Source organism: Mauremys reevesii, linkage group 5, assembly GCF_016161935.1.
Source record: "Mauremys reevesii isolate NIE-2019 linkage group 5, ASM1616193v1, whole genome shotgun sequence".
NCBI lineage: Eukaryota > Metazoa > Chordata > Testudines > Geoemydidae > Mauremys > Mauremys reevesii.
Genome location: NC_052627.1, coordinates 92,310,993 through 92,332,285, shown reverse-complemented (window position 1 = coordinate 92,332,285; position 21,293 = coordinate 92,310,993). Strand labels below are relative to the sequence as shown.

General features: G+C 39.9%; 2 protein-coding genes across 5 annotated transcripts in view; both read right to left on the bottom strand.

Annotated features, from left to right (window-relative positions):
• Window positions 1-10,437, bottom strand: part of LOC120406750 — a 39,073-nt gene extending 28,636 nt beyond the window's left edge. Inside the window, exon 1 of the transcript XR_005599546.1 lies at window positions 10,330-10,437. The gene's annotated coding sequence lies outside the window, so the exon portion shown is untranslated. The remainder of the gene's footprint in view (window positions 1-10,329) is intronic.
• Window positions 10,438-12,134: 1,697 nt separating this feature from the next.
• The window catches only part of GABRG1 (gamma-aminobutyric acid type A receptor subunit gamma1), a 73,171-nt gene continuing 64,012 nt past the window's right edge, over window positions 12,135-21,293 (bottom strand). For all 4 annotated transcript variants that reach the window (XM_039541827.1, XM_039541828.1, XM_039541830.1 and 1 more), the window contains one exon: window positions 12,135-16,576. In XM_039541827.1, coding sequence (XP_039397761.1) covers window positions 16,298-16,576 — 279 coding nt within the window. In that variant the 3' untranslated portion in view covers window positions 12,135-16,297. The remainder of the gene's footprint in view (window positions 16,577-21,293) is intronic.

Genomic DNA, 21,293 nt, shown 5'->3' with positions numbered 1-21,293 from the left:
TGAACCAGTTTTAAAACCAGCATCTCCACTGCAAAGAGGCCCTGACCAAGTAGCCATACAACACTGCCAGTCCTTTCTAGTAACTTAAGTGCTGTTAAATATACTTTATTTCCATTCCAGCTTTGTTTATAACAAGTCCACTTTGTTTAGCTCAAACAAGGCTGTGGAATCAAATCTGTCTTTAGAATACTGTCTGCCATCTTGGAAAGCACAATGACTGTCCTTTTTCCCCAGACGAAGGTAAAAAATTAGAGTAACAGTGTGGTCACTGATCTTGTGCTAGGGAAGGCACTGATGACTCTGCTCCTAAGAGGCCACTGAGGACACAATGTACAAAATAACGACTGAGTTACAGATGCTGTCACACAGAGACCTTAATTATTTCCACTGATTAACTGTAGTAGATGGTAGAAATATTTGAAGTACTTCTACATAGTCTTTACTTCTTCTGAACTTAGTAGCCACTTCAAAACTTTCTGCAAGCATCTGATATTTTCCTCCACATCGGGCACATTGTTAATGGCTGTCTGCACATGTCCAAAAATTACTCACTATCTCAAGTGGCTTCGAGAACCATGTGGCTTTGATGTATAACTTCATTTACTGTTATTTTAGAATGGTGCCTGGGCATCACGTTCAATTGTGGCTGCTGGGAAGTGCAAAGGTTGTTTGTAATGTGATTTTTCCATTTAGCCAAGTCATCATTTAGAATTAAGGCACTGTGTGTCACCGAAAGGCAGCCACAAATCTGTAAATTAACATCACATGTTACTTGGACTGAAGAGAACTATAGCAAATTGCAATGCAGTGTTTGTGTAATTCAATCCTTACATTATTCTTCACCTATAGCTACCTATAGGTAAAAGACAAAAACAACCTGCTTTGTAACTGGAGATCTAGAAAAGCAATTCATGTTTAGTAGGAAAGAGACCCCACAGACCAGGCCCCACTCCTGCCCTAAAAAAACCTCATCATTCTGAAGTATAGATTCCTTGCCATGTTTCTCACTAAAGATAGGCCCAAAACCAAAAAGAGTCTCAAGCCACCTCCTGTCCAAACTTTGGCAGGGGGAACATCTGACCAAGATCCTAAGTTTTATTGGACTGTCTCTAGGAAAGATTTGGAACACCATTCTCAATATGTCCTAATTTTGAGGAAGATTGAGTATAAATGTTATGACTGAGATTTACCACCATTCGCATCTTTGATTCTTTCAGCACTAGTTCAAACAGACCACTTAGCTGTGTTTAGATCAGTGGCAGCAACATTAACTAAAATCAGCTGCACTTTGTGTCTTAGAAAGACAGGATGTTATAGCAAAAAAAAAAAAAGCCAGTCTTGCACATTGTGAAGTCATTTAGACCTATGTAAAGTGGGTGTGAAATGCTACCAAGTCTGTATTCTCCACTCATGCCAGGGGTAACATTTTACACAGGTCAACGTCCTGGCACAGGAGGCATTCCAGGGTGTGCAAGAAATGGTAAGGGAAGTGACCAGGTCACTTTGCTCCTATAATAAGCTGCCTCCCTTTGGTCCCTATGCCACACCTAGAGTCAGTGTAAGGAAGAATCTGGGCCTATAAATTCAGCATGGGAGATGAATTTTGGTCAGGCCAACAGAATAGAGTAAAAAACCAACAACTTTTCCTGTATCTGTTTTTCCATACAATAAATTAAAGAATATCAACCCCATCTCTCAAGCAACACCTTCTTTACACAAAGACTCATTAAATGACACAAATTGGAACATGCACGTGCTCACTGATAAGATCAGGACTGCAAGTATATTGGCAGTACAGTCACCATGTGACCTCTGAGTTGGTTTCCCATCATAGGCGCTGACTCCATGGGTGCTTGGAAACTGCAGCTCCCATGGGAAAAAATGGTGGGGGCTGAACACCCACCAGCAGTCCCCCTATCAACTCCCCCATTCCCCCAGTGCCTCCCAACAGGCCCTGCTGATCAGCACCTCCACCTCTGTCCCCATGCCTCCTGCCCACTGCAATCAGCTGTTTTGCTGCATGCAGGAGGCACATGGGTGGGGGGGGGGAGGAAGGAAGGCTGGGTGCCATCAGGGGAGGGGGCGGGACCTGGGGCAGAGCCAGGCGTCGAGCTCTCCCTGGCACATTGGAAAGTCAGTGCCTGTGTTTCCCATTCACTGAAGCCAAAAAGTCAGTTCTTAGCTATACTAAAACAGCAGTGGAATTTAATGCAAAAATACTGACTACGGTATCAAGTTTATAGTCCATAACTCTCAATGATTTTCTTTTCATTCCATAGGTCATATCATTTGCTGCTGTAAATCAGCACATCTCCATTGGCTCCAATGAGTTGATAGCGATAGGCTCTGACCCATACACTTTTTCAATAATCTAGGCTAGTCAGTAGGGGCCCAGATCTACACCACTGAATTATATTTTTCCCATTGACATCATTTAGACTGAAATTGGGACCTTGTATCCTCACAGAACTTCTATAGCTTGGTGCATTGTTGTAATAAATGGGTCTACAACTTTACCCTAATTGTAAGCTCAACTGTGGGAAAGTTGATCCACTTTCTCAAAGTGTTGCAATAACCTAGAACAATGGCCCTCAATCAGGGGTATGGGGTCTCCTGGGGGGCCATAAGCAGGTTTTGGGGGGCCACCAAGCAGAGCCAGTGTTAGACTTCCTGGGGCCCAGGGCAGAAAGCTGAAGCCCCACCACATTGGGCTGAAGTCCAGGGCCCTGAGCCCCACCATCCGGGGCTGAAGCTGAAGCCTGAGCAATGTAGCCTTGTGGGGACCCCAGGCAATTGCCCTGCTTGCTACAGCCTAACACCAGCCCTGGCTTTTATATGTAGAAAACCAGTTATTGTGGTACAGGTGGACCGTGGAGTTTTTAATAGCATGGGGGAGGGGGAACCTAGAAAGGGAAAGACTGAGAACAATAAAAGTTGATGGGGAAAGGTGCAAAATGGAGACAGACTAAGTGAGTCTAAACAAGAAGGCCTACTGATATAACTCAAGGACTGTTAAGATCATGCCAGGTAAACAAAAGAAGTCAAGGAAATCAAATTTGGTGTGTCCGAAGTTAGCCCATCCCCTTGATATTTTGTTCACCAATTAGGCCTAGTCCACCCATCACTTCCTTTTGGGGTCCTTAAAAAAAATGCTGGCTGACTGGAAGATGGGAGAATAGAAAGGAGTGAGCTTCGCCATCATGACTGGACCCACCTTCACACCATTGTGTGAAAGATGGCCTGACCGGATTGTGCTAGAGAGAGGGTCCCAGATGACACTGCCATCTCCACCAGCCCTGGCTAGATCCCAAAAACCGCTAGGATACGAGACTTATCTCCCTCCCCCCATCTTTTTGGGGTGTCCTCCTTCCCCATCTTGTTTCTTCTCTTTCCTATCCCTCTTCTTTTGCCTTCTGTTTTAGAAAAGCCTAGCTTAGTTGGACAAGACAGCATTTTTTGCAAGAGTGCTGTAAGCTTGTGACTAGAGAGCCAGCTAAAAGCAATGTCCTAAACAGCCCAATGGCAGTACTAGGTTGTCAGGTATCAGAGGGACTTGGCACATGGTCTCATTAGCCCTTGTTTTTCCAGTAGTGAGGTTGAAATTGAGTCAATACCAGAGATAGAAAATGCATTTTCTATATTTGCTGTTCTCTTCTCTTTTGTGAAAGTTTGTCTTGTTTTGTATTATAAAAAAATGGGATCAGATTTTAAAAGCAGCAGCAGCCTAAGCCCATAACCAACTACCTCTATTTTCCCTAAGACAATTACCATATTTACTATCATTGAAAAGGCTGTCAAATAAAGGATCCCCCTTTTAACAGTTCTCTCCAGCTACAGGAAAAGTGAACAAGGGATTGTGATGGGGTAGATTAGGAGAGAAGAGAAAGGTAGAGGATAGCTATAAGCAAGGAGAGAAAATGTTGCTTGAAGGAGAGAATGAGTGGGTGGGCTGCAGTTAATCATGGACTATATGGCTCAGGGGATAAGTAATGGGCTATAAAGCCTGTAATTTCTCAGTTACCAATTCAAATCTAGCTCAGGCTGGTAGTTACTAAAAGTCATTACCACGTGACTGCTATTCTTTGGCCTGTGTGAAATGAGTTTGATGGTTGCAGTCCAGTTCCCAATGGACAAGTGATCACAAAAATAGCTATTGCAAATGGCAACTCAGCTAGCAGTCCCAGAGAAGCCAAGGACTGAATGCACCTGTACATTTAACTACTGTCTCATAACTAGCAATGGTTTATCTAGTTCAGAGTTGAGACACATTGCCAGATTAGCGTGAAATACCTTGTGAGACTGATGTACCTGCTGTGTGGATAGAGGGTATCTGTCTCCAGATATTTCACTTTGAGAATTTAGCATAAATTCTAAGTCTACACACTTGATTAAAAAAAGGTAAATAAAAAAAAATCTATTCTGACAAAATTAAAAGAAAAATCTTAATTCAGTTGTGGGATTGCACCTCCATTTGTACTTAGATGATGCTCTAGGCATCTGAACTGCATTGCTTGTCTAAATTAGATTTATATGGGAAGGACTGGATGTTCTTGTGTGTTTCTGCACACTGCATCCAGTGCACTAATGTTTAATAAATAACATCAGTCAGAGCATATTGGTCCAGGGAATGATCTTGATCTGCTCTCTCCTTCTCAAGTCTCAGCACCCTGAGTTTGCAGAAAGGAATATTGTACATAGACTTATAGACGATTAGGGTTGGAAGAGCCTCAGGAGGTCATCTAGTCCAACCCCCTGCTCAAAGCAGGACCAACCCCATTGTTCTTTGAAATGCATTCAAATCCTTGGAGCAGCCCCAATCTGTACCAGGCACCTGTCGCTGAAAACTCATTCTAAAAATGGATAGATAGATATGGCAGAAATTTGCTTTTGAAGCCTGTACATACAGATTTTGTCTAAAAATTACCCCATTCATCAACTACTTCAAAAGAACCAAACTGTAGAAGCTAGTTTGGGAAAAGGCTATTTAAACAACAGTATGCTCTCAGGGACATGGTATTGGGTAGCAGCACAATTTTACTGAAATGTACATCTAACAGAGCCCCAGCATTACTACATACTTCAAGTAAAACAAAAGGAATACACAGATTCTGTCCCCCAAATCAGCCCCTCTACATACTCTAGCTCCCTACAAGCATAGTGTAGTGGGGCACCTACCAGTGGGAGCTATAGCCCAGGATGCTACAGGGGATTTGGGGATGCTCTGCATTGTGAAACAGCCCATAGGCAACCCTCAGGAGGTTAATATAATTTGTGCCAGGGCCTGAATAAGTCCCCGGAGCAGCCCAGAATCCTGTACAGCAGTGGCCTATAGCAACACTTGCTGCCATCCCCACCCATTCCCATGGGCGGTGCCTCTCTCGGCACAGGTTTCTGTAGAGGTGGGAGTCCTCAGATACTAAATAACATGGGGGAGAAGTATGTTCTACCCTCAAGGCCTTGTGTGGCAGGGCACTTTCCTCTAATAAAGATGGGCTGTATTTCCACCCAGAGCCAATTAACATTATTCCTGTAAGTCAGTCTGAGAGGACCGCTGGAGAATGAGGTATTCCTACCCACCTGGATTGAAAGTACTGCCTCCACATTACTTCCTTTACCAACCAGGGGAAATAGGGGAAGCATGATATCAGCACCCCTACATTGAAGCCGAAGTATAGCCTTTCTAAGAAGTGTTTAAAAATAAATAAGACCTGTCTGAACTGTTGGTTTTAAGATCTCTCCATGTACTGAAGCGCTGCTTGCTGTAGTTAAAGTAGTAAAACAGTTTGCATCATCACACCTTGTTTTCACAACTTTTAGAACCATTCATTTTTAAGCTAAATATTTTTAGTGTTCTGGGCTTTGCCTCTGCTTGAAGGAGATTTAACATTGAGATACATCATCCATTTGACTAAAAAAATTCTGCATTGTTCAAATAATACTACACACTTTTTGAGCAATGTTACAGCAAAAACTTCTAAAATCCTCATCCTCACCAGTTCTCATTCTCACCCTCACCAATGACTGGAGTCTGTTCGGTTTGGGGAGGGGTAGAATAAAATAAATCTTATTGAAAAAGATCTGATCATGCCTAGCAGGCATCTGCTGAGATGCCAATAGAGGCTAATGTTGCTCCATGCAACACTATACCATGTTCTCTGTCTAGGGGCTGCTGTTTTCCCTGGGACACAAAAGCAGCAGCAGCCTGCTTCATTCAGGTAATTCATGGACCAATATGCATGAGGGATACTGCATCAGTAAGAGAGCAAAACCCTCCTTTCTCCTCTGCCCCATTTCTCAGACAAAAGAATATGATAGGCATGAAAACAACAAAAAAATTAAAGCTAGGGTTTTAGGCTTTGTTGGCAGCTTCTGCTGTATTCTGAAGTAATCTGGTCTTTCCACTTATTTTAAGAGACTACATTTTTTCAGAACTGACCAATGATTTTGCCTCCATTTTTGCGTGTCCAACTTCAGAAAGCTTAAAGGATCTGGCTTTCAGCAAATGCTGAACACCCCACCCTCTGAAAACCAGGCCCCTTTAAGGTGTATTAGATTGGACACCAAAGAATACAGGCAGCTAAACAAATAAAACCAGTAATCATGCTTGAAAATTTAGGCCTAAGATTAATCTTTTCCCACTGTGGACAGAGCTATCCCTGTTTAAAGCAGTGTGCACTTCTGCTCTTGAAGCACAAGCTTGCAAAAAGAGGTCTGTCTTCATCCACATAACAGCTGCACTAAGAGTAGGTATTCAGCAGTCATATTCAAACCACCTCACTGAGATCTGAATTTCAAAGATTATCTGCAGCCATTGAAGTGCTAGCCTTCAACCAGGCAATTTCTTTTACATGGTTTGTAATAAAAAGAAAATTATATGCTATGTTCTCACCCCCTCCCAAAAAAACCTTGACCCCCCTCACAACTGTAAGACATTATGCCCTATCTATATTTTACTGTGCAGCCCTACATGTTGCATTAACACATTTTATTGTTTCCTAGAGAGTCTTCTTATTTTAACTGCCACATAAGTAGAGTGATCATATTAAAAGCTTGCTGGGATACTCTGAAGCTTTGTGTAGCTGAATACAATAGAGGCTGAATGAACACCAAAGTTACTGTTGGAATTGAACCCAACAGAAATGTACGTATTAGTACAGTCATAGGGAGACCAGCAAAACTGGTCCTCCCAAAAGTTATTCCAGTTCACGGTAGCATAAGAAAATGTGCCTCCAAAACATATCAGAATGGTAGTTCAGAGATTGATAGATATGTAAAAGTTGTAAATGCTCCCATCCATCCTAAAAAAAGGGATCTAAATTTCTCATTTTCCTTTAGTCACTACGGTTCAAATAGGCCTGGTTTGGCCATGATTTTATTTTGTTTACTGACTCTGAATTCTAATAGAATAGTCACTACCTTTAATAATGTTGTCAAATATTAAGAGTGAAGTTTGGACAGGATACTTACTTGGCAAAGGTACTTTATCAAAATGGAAAAATTACATAACATTCTATTTAATACTTGCAAGTGCTTTAGTTTGGGCACTGAGAGACCATGATCTTTTAAGAGAAATGAAACAAGTCAAGGCCTAATCATATTAAAAGCTTGCTGGGATACTCTGAAGCTTTGTGTAGCTGAATACAATAGAGGCTGAATGAACACCAAAGTTACTGTTGGAATTGAACCCAACAGAAATGTACGTATTAGTACAGTCATAGGGAGACCAGCAAAACTGAAGCAGTAGTAGGGCTGTTGGAAGAGATTTTGGTAGGAGTACAGGTTTACATTTACAATAAAGTTGTGTCTATGTATAGACATAGAGTACATAGGACCAGATCCTCAGCAGGTGTAAATAGACATCTCTGCATTGTTAGAGAGATAACCATGTAAATTATTGTAATTAGCAGTAAGTTACATTGCCATTTGTTCCAACATTAGGTTCTCCACAAGAACTACCCACTTATTGTTCTACAGGAAAATCTGATACAGTAATGTCCAGTTATACATCTATAACTGTTCAATATGTACCACCATGATACATGGGGCAGAAAAAACCAACCTAAATCAACACCCTGAGTCAGACTGCATCAATATTTATTGAGACTCCCTTTAGTTTGCTAGCTTCTGTAACCCTGAACTGAGCTTCTGGATAGCAGTTTTCAGCCTGCTTGGGGTCTGGGATGGGCACAGAATAGAGTAGAAACTCCTACAAAAGCATGTAACCAATGACAGGCTAGGACTGCTCAGTCCCTCATGGGAGGGGGCGGCTGCCACAGAGACAAAAGGAATGGGGGATTTGTTTTGGTTTCACTTTGGGGCTGTTTGAGTTTGGAGCTGGGAGAGGAACAGTGTAGCTTGGGGAGTCTCTACTTAATTCCCACCTCCCAAATAAAGGGGGACTTTTAACTATTGTTGGATTTAACATACTGTCTGGGAACACCAAGCCCTACTGAGACCAGCAAGCAAGGAGGAGAGAATAAACCCAGTCCAGCTGAGACGTCCACAGGGCTCCAGACCAGGGAGCCAGAAGATACCATAAAGGAGAGCCCTTTCTTTTTGTATAAGCTGGCCAATGTTCACAGTGCTACAGCACTCATCGTAGGACTTATCCTCAGCATCCCATCTACCTGGAACAATGCTAGAGAGGGACCTGGGGTCTGTGTACAGTTGCAAATGTAGGGAGGTGGGGAATGTTATATGGTTGATGGTTTAGTTATTACTGATCCTTTGTATTGGGGACTGAAAACAATTCTGTTATATTGTTCTGTGTGACATTTCATTGGTTGGGGCTTGTATTAATGTATTGTGTTGTTCATGTACTAGGTTATAGTCCTTGTGAATAGAGTCACAGTATTAGTTATTTTCCCCAGGGACAGCGCTCCTTGTGTCCCAGGCACAGAAAGGAGTTACCTTGAGCAGAGACAGGCACTGAAAAAGAATCCAAGGCCCCAACCCATGGGAGGAGAGGACAGAAGTCATTCCAATTTGCAAGCACCAGGAAGGAGGGAACACTTTTTTTTTAATAAAGAAAACTGAATGAAAGAAAGGACATGTCAATTTGAAAATGAAAGTAAAGTGCAGCCAGGGCACCAATGAACTACTACTTACATTACAACTCTGGGCAGGGACCTCATATGCATGTGTGCACATGCTAGCATAGTCAGTCTCCCACCCCCAAATAAAATAATGACAATGCTGAGTATTGTCATTGCTAGGCTGCTATGGAGGTTTCTTTTGTTTGGTTATTTTTTAAAAAGTCTAAAATCAACTTTAAGTGATTAGCACAACTTCAGGGAGAGGGAAAACAAAGAATTCAAAAGGTCAGCCTTATGAAAAAATTAAGACAAGAATTGGAAGATCAGTAAACACCGTAAATTTTTCAGGGCGAGAATCCTGATTTCCAGTGGGCCTGATTCTGATGCCCTTCCTCCCACTGAATAGTTTTGTTGATTCTAAAAAGGGACTATTTGTAGAATCAGTACAAATAAGGATATCCCAATCTAACCCTTTATGTTTGCACAAAAGGTCTTAGCACACAATGGGCACAATTGCAAAAAAAACCAAACACAAAAGTTAAAGACTAACGTGAGGCAATAAAGCCTGATTTTCAAAGTTAGGTGTATGCAGACAATTGTGATAGACTTAAGTGAATGAATACCCAATACATGAGCACAGATCAGGTGTTTGCATTTTCACAGTGCCAGTACAAGTTTCTGCACATACCTGACTTTGAAGATCAGAGCCATAACACGACAGCCCCTATATCTCTGTTGCCATCATATGATGGACAGAAAAACACACCTTTACCTTCTTAGGTTCAAAGAGATCATGGCCTACTGACTACAGGAAATTTGGTCTCACAACAAGTATCCCCTAATCAGTCTTCTCAAGGCAAAGGGAAGGGTGGTGCTGGTGGCGGCAGCGGCAGCATCCAGCATCATATTTCTGAACAGATTTAGAGACTCATTCTACCATTTCTGTGCCTGAACCAACCACAAACGTGAGTGAGTGTTGTATATTTTAAAATAAAAGGGACTAGTACTTCCACTGGTCAACATTGCAACAATCAGTTTTTTCCAGCCATAATTCAGAAAGCACTTGCTCTGCAACCCAACAGTGCTATCCTGACTCCTTACAACTGGAGGAATCTAAGAGTCACCTCCCAGCTGTGCTGTAGAATGGCAATCTACTACACACAAGCCCTAGCCAATCAGCCTCAAGACAAAACATTCTTCCTTAACCCCATACATGGTTGTCAACAAAAATCCAGCCCACTAACCAAGATCAGTCTGTGAAGCCAACACGTTTTAAAAAAAAAGGTAGACTTACCACTGACAACCCTCCACACACACATTTAGGGTCTCACAATCTTTCATGAGATAATGTCCCACCTGAGTTCTGCCTCTCAGGCACACCTTCAACAACTCCTCCTTCAGCAGCTCCCTTGTCTACTCTAGGCATCCTCTCTTTATAGTACCCAGCTCTCCCCAGCTGGGCTTCATCCTTAATTAGGCCTGGCCCACCCTCCAGGTTCAAACAGGTGGGTAACTTGGCCTCTCCAGCCCACATTAACCCTTTTACTACCCTTGTGGTGTAGACACCCTATCACAACACAATACAATGATCTCCATTCCCAATCACCTCTGAGTTTTGTTTTCTATTAGAGTCTAGCCAATTAAGGGGTTAATGAGAGAGTGACTACTGCAGGGATTGTATGAGAGGAAACCTTACTACTGCAAGCTGACTCCTCTCCCTCTTGAGGAGAGAGTGAATAGATCTATGGATTGGTGGGAACTGCACCCCTAGTCACATTGCAAATTTTCCCATGCCCACCAGCCATCTGTCTGGCCAGCAGATTGAAATTTCTACCTCTCCTATAGGGCCACAGAAGAACTTGGTTCCTAAATGCTATGTTAGTTGCCCACCTAAACAACTCTGAGATCAGAGGGTTCTGGAGTGATGCTACTTTTACATAATAGATAGAGAGCAACCCTTCTCCTCAATGCCCCTTCATCTACTGACCAGCATACTATTAGATCTAGCCAGCTAGTAGGCTGGCTAATACCTCACCTTCTCTCTCTCTATATATATATATAGTGGTTCACAGCTGGAGTGCTTTGCAGAGAGTCAGCATGGCTCACTCTCATATAGTCCAAGTTTTGTCAATCCAGCATTACCAGACATTTGGAGATGGAACCCTAATCCGCCTCTGCAGTGGACACTCCAAAAACTTAGGGATTCTGTTAGTCATTTATCCTTAAAAATGCCATGAGACTTCCACCACAGTTCACCTGGATTTTATTATTAAACAAATTACTATCAATTTTGTTAATAAAACCTCTCTGTGAAAACAAGACCTAGAGCCATTTATCCATTTTATTTTTATCTACACTTTTGCTTTGATTTGACACCTAATAGTCTCTCTCTAACTCTATTACACAGTGAACTGATTTTCTTTAGTAAGTCATTGGAAAGTTGCATGGGCAATTTGCCATGTGGTAAATTATACACTATTCAAAAATACACGTAACAATTTATTTACTTAGTCTGATTTTTTGTGTAGATACAGTGAACATTTTTATGAGACAATGAAATGTGATTCATGCTATCTTATTGGCTTAATGTAGAGGGCATTAATTCTCAAGAAAGGCTCTGTAAATACCAATTGAAACTTAATCAGCCATAAACCAAAAACATTTTCCACCTTGTTTTAAAATCATAATAGCAATAATATCCCTATAACAGGATATTTCACAGTAATTCATGACCAGTGGGGTTAATGCCCTTAGCTCCTTCCAGTCACTCAATCTCTAGAAAAAAACCCAGGTGTTGTTTAATTAATTAAATCTGGTTGGTTACAATTTTTTTTCTGCTGTTATATTAAAAACAAAGTCAATTAATCTGCAGGGAGAATAACAGTGTCACACTGAGCATCTCTGAAAGATACTCTAACTAAAAGAAGCCAAAATGATACCATGGCCAGGATGTTAGGGTGAAGTTTTTCAAAAGTGATCTAATTCTGTCCCATTGAAGTTAGTGGTAAAGCTCCCATTGACCTCACTAAGAACAAAATTAGTCCAGCACTGAATGCTTTTGAAAATCTCAACCTTATTCAAAGCCAGGACAGAGTCCTTCCATATCTTACAGTGCATGCACTCTGCCACGTTGATGCTTTACTTGTGCAGAGCTGCTGGTGTGAGACTTCTACACCTCGGTGAATTGCTTCGTTGCCATGTTTATCAAGGTGCGTTGGAGATTTAAGCTTCTACAGAAATGAAAGCAAAGTAATTCTGTCAAGTTCTGTTCTTGTATTTTAGTAACTTGTTTAATTTAGCTCATGGACAATGATTTTGCTTTCCATTGGCTGTATGCATAATCATTAGAAGCTGCATTTTTAGATGAATACAATAAAAACAGATAAAATATCATTTTGAAAGTATGACTATGCAACGAAGAATTACAACAGTGTGCAATTTAACTTTAAACACTGATAAGGATTTTAAAAATATATAAATTAGGCTTATTTGCAGTAAGTCTGAAAATATGAATTGTGATGGTGAAGGACACTGAAACAAAGTATCTTGTTTTATACAAATATTTAAAAAATAAATCTTTTCCGTGAGCTTTTGATACGAAAGACAGGCTAAGAGTTCACATTTTTATGACCAAATTACAAAGCATCTTTCAAATATCATCTTAAAACAAACCATACATTAACATAACAAGTAAGCAACAGGTAATTACAGTGGCAAAACAACATTGTCTGAAGTGATTCTCCCTTAAAATGTTGCAACATTCCATGTCATAAGACAAGGGACCAGGCCTATAAAGCATATTGAAAGAAATTGTGTGAAGCACAGTAATCAGAGTTCACATTTTTTTGCTTGGTCCTGTCACTACATAAAACAAAACGTTCAAACACTGAGGCTAATGAGTGAAATACAATCAAATACACCGAACCTTGCTGCAAAATAACACATTTAGCTACATTAACTCACAACAGAGAGATGATCACTTGACTATAAGAGTATCACTTACGGTCTTTCACAAGATACATTTCAGAAATGTCTCAAGTCTATGAAGCACAGGTTTCATGCAGTTTTCTCTATTTCCATTTTCCCATCCCTCTTCATTTATATGGCAGCTGCTCCAAAGCCCTTTGCAATCAATGAGAAAACCTCCCATTGACTTAAATATGCTTTGGATCATGTTGGTAGGGCTCAGTCATTTAAGTACTGCTTATTGAAATCAATGGGATTTAAACATATGTTTAAGGCCTAATTTTAGGAAAACATCTCTATTCATGAGATCACTTAAGCACATGCGCAAGTGCTTTTCTGAATCCAGTCCAAGTATTGTTCTGAACAGGGATGGACTTAAGCATGCACTTAAGTGCTGTGCTGAATTGAGGCCAGAATGCACTACTCCAAACCTCCAAATCTGACAATAGCATACCTCAGCAAATAAGCCACTCTCCCTTTGATAGCTATGTGTATTTGAAAGATGATCACATCTAATCTCTGCTTCCTGTCATTTTTCATTAAGTTCAGTTAGATGTCTTGGTATCTAGGGAGAGTTTCCATGCAGACTAGAAAGGAAACATGTAGGGATAAATCAACACATTTATTGCATGCCAAGTTATAGTTCCCTGCATTCCCATTTCTGTTTGCACACACAGTACTATGAAAACCTGAAATGTTTTCACCAGAAACAAATGAGGTACACACAAAAGTTAGTTAACAGACAGAAACAAGTGTTTTTATAAGCCAAACAGCCCTAACATTCAATAGCTTTAATACCCCATTACATTGTTTCATACAAATTAGAGATGACAGACTTCTTGTCCATCCCCTGCCAATTCAGGATGTTCTCTCTTTACTAATTCATTCACTGGAGCTGACCGGCAACTGACAACTAAATGAAATAGAAATAACTAACTTGGATGTGCCAAGAGAGGGTTCCCTCTGCAGCAGTGAAGTACTGATTTCCTCCTGCAAAGTGCTGAGCTCCCTAAGCACCGTTTGCTTAAACGGGAGTTGGTGGATCTTAGCTCTTCATAGGCTAAGGCCTTTAGTGGTACCCTTAAGCACAATACCCTTCACTTTCCTTTAATCTACTGCTATTGAAACCACCCTCACCACATTCCCAATGCACAGTGAAAACATCACAACTGCACTGGTAGTTGGAACTGGCTCATTTCAAATTTTTTTGACATGTCCCAGAAACTGGACTGTTAAGCAATAATAAAATGATAGTAGATTAGAAAACATCTTTAGATGCTGCATCACTTTTACCCTCATTCTAACAGGTAGAAGAAGCTCTGAGCTCTGAAAAGGTCACCCAGTAAAAGAAGTCTGACATTGATTTCAAGGGAGTTAGACACCTAAATATTTTTGAGGATCTGGACCTCTGAATTCAGTGTGGAATGTACATCACACCACATTGTTTCTGGTACCAATGACTATAAGGATACAGTATGTTTGTGAGACACATCCAGAGAAGGGATGATTTCAATAGAACTCTAGAGTCTTCCCCTTTAAAATGGTAAATCTTTGTCTCCTTCAATTTATCAGTTATTTTCTTTATGTTTTGTGGAGATATCCTCTGATACAGTGAAGTCTGCACTAAGGCCTTGTGCCACACATCCCTTTTAAAGTATCCTCAAGGACTCTTTTGTCTGAGTTTTAGTTAAGGAATTCTTCAATTACACAGCTGAGTTTTGAGGGTTAGCTTGAGGCCAGTTTCATTGTCCATGAAAGGTCAGAAAGCAGAAAAGATTGTATTTTTCTGCAGTAAAGACAAAATGATTTATGATACAAAAGTGCTAATTAATTACAAAAGTGCTAATTAATTTAGCCAGCCAACAATATTCAACAAGTGGTGAGCTCAGTGTGGCAAGTCCACCACTTGTCAATGGAACATCTCAGTGAGAAGGGGGTGCATGACAGGGTCCTATTCTTTTTAGGGATGTGTCACACCATGAAGAATTACCTGAAATACATAATTATTTTTCTTTCTGAACAACACACATTTCCAATTAAACATACAATTATTACAACTGCCATTATAAATCAATCCATATTACAAGAGTATTAAAACTGCTGCTTTTTAGTATTGACTCAGAAGGAGACACACAGAGATGAACAGAATCAATAGAAGCACTACCATTTTGGATTATCCTGTAAACAATATGGGTTTCTGAGGAAGTGAAGGAGGCCATGCTCTTTGTTCTGAGGGCTGGAGTTGGAAAGTAATGCCTCTGAATGTAATGACTATGGCAGTGGTAGAGTTTGGGAGAACAATAGCTGGCCCCAAGTCGTACAAAGTCTACTGAGCACAATGGTTTTTACAACCCTGGGTAGTCCATATAAATGAATTAGACTAGTTGGGGGAAGAGAGCAGGAGAAAGGAAGGAGAAGCACTATGTTCAGTACCCAGATCCTGATCTGGTTTAAAGTGGAATAGTTCTGGTGAAATCAGTAGAGCTGCGCCGATTTACATTAGTTAAGGATCCTTTTTTCGGAACCCTAGGAAACTACCAATAGCTAAGTAATGATGGGCAAAGTGCAAGCATAAACTTAACCCAAGTTCTAAGCACAAAACTTATGTGATAGTCAGGATCACACCAGTTCAGAATTACTATCGCCTTCATATAACACGTCAGTTTCATGCCGCATTCATTAAGTGCTAATTAACTGCATTCAGGTTTACATGTACTTGTTAACAGTATTATGCAGAGGACAAATGGTTAAATGGACCAGAGGAATATTCCACGCCAACCTCTTTAAAATAGGAATTTATAAAAGTTCAGGTGTTTTTTATTTTTAAAAGTCACTCTGTGGTAGAAAAGGTAGAAATGAAAATGATTCAATAACAGTGCTGCTACACCTATTTCATTAAGGCTTTGTTAACTTTGGTGTAAGAGATGCTACAATGTTAGCCGTTATTCCATTAAAAAAAATAATTAAAAGTTATGAAGAGGTGCCTGATTCAGCCATTTAACCACTGGTTTCTCTGCATTTTTGTTAGAGCTGGACAAAAGAAAAAAATTCAAAAAACGTTTTTTGAAAGTTTTGCCCCTAATTTCAAAAGTTAAAAATTAGCTATATAATTGATCAATTAGAGATGGAAAAGTAAGAAAATGTCATTCTATTTCCTTTCATTTTTTCAAGAATTTCAATTTTCATGCGAATTTCAGAAATTTTGAGCAGCTCTAATTCTATATTGTTCACTGAGGTACATTAAACAGTATCAGTGTTAAGTTATCCCTTTTCTGAGTTTGTCAAACCTCTGGAATTTATAGGTAAAGGTAACCAATCCAATAAACGAGATTGAACAAGGCAAAGGCTGTTGGAAAGAAGATTCGAGAATAGGAGTCGATTTTGGCAACACGGATGTGTATTCTTCCTTCTCTCCAAGAACCTGTGCGGCAGTCTTCAAAACAACAAAAAAAGCTGGTGCAGTCTTTGCCTTCCAGGCACTCATATCCATAATCCTCATCACGCTGTTGGAGGTGATTAATGTTGTTAATTGCTATTAATGTTGATCTAGGACTGACAGCAACTGCAGACGATTTCTAAAGAAAACAATATGTTGGTTACAGTCAGAGAGAAAAAAAAAACCCTTATGTTTCCCTGGGCGATGTCCAACAACAAACATTTTACAGTACAATACACAGAATTTCATGTCTAAAGAAATCAATTTTGGAAACTTTTCCAGTTATGAAACATTTTATAATTAACTGATGAGGCCAAAGGATCATGAATATTTTTCACATGGTGCAATGCACAGTAGATTGTTCTGTAAGGCAGGAATACTGAATAATAGGTTACACAGACAGAGATAGGTGATCCCATCTATACAGCACAAAGAACATTTGGGAACACAGTTGCAGCCTGAAACTTGGGTCACAAACTTGTTCACAAGCAGGATAAGAACACTACTACCATGGAAAATGGTGGATTCTCCATCTATTAATGTATTCAGGTCAAGCCTGGATGCCTTTCCGGAAGATATGCTTTGGCCAAACAAGTTATTAGGCTCAATACAGTGGTAACTGTATGAAAGTTTAATGACCTTTGTATACAGGAGGTCAGACTAAATGATCTAATGGTCTCTTCTGGAATTAAAGTTGATGAATGGTAGACCCGGGCAGTTGGGAACCAAGAGCCAAATTCTTCCCCAGCAGAACTCCATTCAAGTCAGTGAAATTGAACCAGTGATTAATATGGCACCATGTGTTAACTGTGTTGAATGGACATGTGCCATATGGAAAGGCAACCTTGCTATAACCTGGTAAAATATGTTATGTAGATAATCTCATCAGGTAAGTGATGGAAGTCCTATCACCTGATATTAAATAATAATAAAATAAATAATAAAGTAATAATAATAATAAATAATGGACTATACAAAGGATGTTCTGTTCTACTGTCCTGAATTTTCTTCTTCCTACTCACACTATTTACTTTAATCTTTCCTCCTTCAACTAGTCTCCTTTTTTCATGTTATTTCTCACTGTCAGTCCCCTGGTTCCTTCCCCCATGATTCCTCTATCAACTGTTTCCCCACTCTTCTTCATTCCCAAGTCTATCCTCTTTCCAACCTCAACTCCACACTCCTCATTTGTCCTCTCATCACTCTCCTTGTTTCTTCCAACCTCAGATTTAGTGTCCCCTCCCGCATTTTCAGACAGAAAAAAATGACGATCCTTCATATTATCCCTATATAATGCTCATATATGTTCCCTTTCCTCTTCCAGCACTTTGATTGAGCACCTTGGTATACTGAACAGGAATGAGACAAAAAGCAATGGAAAGAAATACATTTAGAAGATAGGCCAAGAGAGCACATATTTGCAATGAAAGCATTTATATCCCTAGCACCTGAAAATATGAAAAGGAACCTCACTAAAAATTTTGTGGGTATACATGTGGCGGTGCACATGGTGGGGCAGAAGAAAAAAAACATACAAGATGGCCAATAACAGACATGGGAACCAAAGTCATCTGGGACCTTGCACTTTTGGAGTGCTGTTTCACCACTTACAAGGCTCTGCCTTGAACATTGTGTAGACCTCTGATTCCTTGCTAAGAGAGTGATTTGTGCCAGTGCATCTTTGCAGCCAGTAGTCTCCCAGAGTTGGTACTGAAGTGGTACAATGGACAGTAGTCACTGGTATTGCCCAAAGCCTCCAGAAATGTTATTTAAAATAATGTATTTTAATATTTTATATCAACTTTATCATAAGCACAGACATTTTGCAGAGACTGCTGTTTCTCATTTTTGGACAGGAGCTAATTAATATCCTGTAGGAATTATTGTCTTCAATTTTGTGAAAATACAATGCTATCTACATTAGCAATCAACAGTTAGATGTTTCTCATTTCAATTAATACAAAAAGGTTTGTTTTTAAATTAGAAAAAAGTTGCAGTTCAACGTTATTGTTTAATACTACTTTATACCAATACGTAGAAAGATATTCTTTATACCAATATGTAGAAAGAATACATAGCTCTGATTCACTACAGGGCTACCCTGGTTTTACACCAACCTTACTTCATTGGTTTCACTGGTGTAAAATTCAAGGAATGGTGCATAAAGGGTGCAGTGGGGGATGAAGTCTCTAAACTTGATGTCATGAAGAAAATAACCAAAACCACTTCTTTCAGCTTTTACTTCTATGCAATGTACAGAAATAAAATGGTGTTTTCAGAAGAATTTTTCTTTTAACTAACTATTCATTTAGCAAATAATTCAAAAATGTATAAAAGTGTTAAGCAGCAGAAGCACAAAACAGGTCAGAACATTGTATACCTTTCCACATTCAATAATCCCGTTCATTAATTATGGTCTCACAGCACCTCTGTAAGATGGTTAAGTATTATTATACCCTCATTATAAAAGGGAAAATTGAGGCCCACAGCTGTCAAGTCATTTATCCAAGATGGCACAGCTATTCGATGCCAGAGGTGTCCTGACTATCTGTGTAGAAAGATACCCAAGAATCTTGAAACTACACAAAGCTAGGGTCTCTGATGCTCCATTGAGCAGTTCTAATTCTATCCAGTAAGGCAGTGGTTCCCAAACTTGTTCCGCTGCTTGTGCAGGGAAAGCCCCTGGTGAGCCAAGCCAGTTTGTTTACCTGCCACGTCCACAGGTTCGGCCAATCACTGCTCCCATTGGCCGTGGCTCAGTTCTCCAGGCCAATGGTGGCTGCAGAAAGGGCGGCCAGTATGTCCCGCAGCCCACGCCGCTTCCAGCAGCTCCCATTGGCCTGGAGCCGTGAACCACGGCCACTGGGAGCCACGATCAGCCGAACCTGCAGATGCAGGAGGTAAACAAACCAGCCCGGCCCACCAGGGGCTTTCCATCCACAAGTGGCGGAACAAGTTTGGGAACTACTGCAGTAAGGGAACACACACATAACTTACCCAAACAGTTTAAGTATGTAATGGCTTGATATCTAAAAATAAAAGTAAGAATAAAAGGTTATCTGAGGCATGTCTAGGTCCTTTGCTCCTAGATTTTCTTCCTCATAAAGATCAAATTTTGTAGGAGAAGAGGTTATGGTGTAAGCATGTCAGTAAGTGGAAGATGGAACAGTAGAAAAAGAAGCAAATGCATTTAAGAGAGTATGTCCCACTCTTAGGAACAAGATACAGTTTAATCTGTGTCTCGTTTGGAAGACATAATGGCAGCACATGTCCACCAGGGTAAGTGCCATTTACAAAAAATATTGTGGACAACCTAAAATGCTCCTTTTGCTCCAGTATATGACTGAGACAACCACAGCAAAGGGCACAACATGTGGAAGAATAACGCTATACAATCACTACTGGTCTTTCTCTCCTTAGGCCAGCAAAGAGTTGAGAATGCTGCAGATGTGATGTCCTCATACTCATTCAGGAGATGGAGAAGGAATGAGAAAGACCTGAGTCACACAATAGTGATCAGTCTAATCATGAGGAAAATTAGTGGAATATTCCACAGAGGGACTCAGAGAAGTGAATGACAATGATTGGAATATTCCATAGCACAGAGTTTCAGAGGAGGGAGAATCATTGGCGATAAAAAAAAAAAAAAAAAAAGAGAAATCATAGTATGAGGGGAAAAAAGAAATAATGGAGAGAGGAGAAAGATAGCATGAGAACAAGAAAGGGGAGAGAAAAGATCAGAAAAGCTCAGAATAAAAGAAAAAACCTTAAAAATAAAAAAGGAAACATTAAAATCTAGAGGTCAGGAAAGGCCAGATCCTCAGCTGGTGTAAATCAGCACATACATTTCCCAGCCCTGAAGAAGACTCTGTGTAAGCTGGAAAGCTTGTCTCTCTCATCAACAGAAGTTGGTCTAATAAAAGATATCATCTCACCCACCTTGTCTCACTAATCCTAGGACTGATACGGTTAGAACAACATTGCATATACCTTGCCTCTTGAAGTGTCCCTGCTGTGTCTTTTGTGTAATCTGCACCCATGTGACACATAACAAGAACTTTTAAATATGGAACTTTGTTACTCAGTCTATTTCCCACATCCTGGGAAATTTTTAACTTAATCAATATTCTACTTTCAGAAAGCTATTTACCATTCCAGTGTTGCTAAGATAATAACTCTTCATTCAAACTCCTTTATTCATGGAAATATATTTTCATCTCCATATATTGTAGTAATCTTGCTGTTGTCAGAATATACAGACGAGATGTAACCTTTTGCTTATTTATGAGACATGGTTATATCTTTATATATTGCATAATGATATGCTGCATATTAATATTTTATTGTGTTTACCCTGTGGGGATTATTAAAAGTGTAGTATGTTCACTGAAGGGAAAAAGTAACCCCTTTTTATAATAACTTGGATAACTTTTCTCTGAGCATGAAATTTAACTTAGCCCTAAACTTAGCCCTACAGCCATCACTGAAAGGGCTATGTGAATACTAACAAATGAAGAAAAATGCTGTTGATGAATTCACCTCCTGCCCCTACATGTTAGTAAGTATTCCGTAGAATAAACACAGTTCTAATCAGCTGCAGAATCTCGCCCTTTGATAAAATGCTATGTTATCAGCCTCTTCTTGGAGTAAACTCCAGGAGTAATAAGCTCTTACTAAATGCCCAGCTGGAAATAGGAGACTCCTATAAGCAATCTTTCCAGAAGAAGTGTGAATGAAACCTTTTCATAAAGAATTAAACTGATTTTTTAAAAATTAAATTGGTTTTAAAATAGTATACCCATAATCCGAAGGAAAAAAAGGAATTAATATGGAACTTGAAGAAAGGCAGTTAAAAA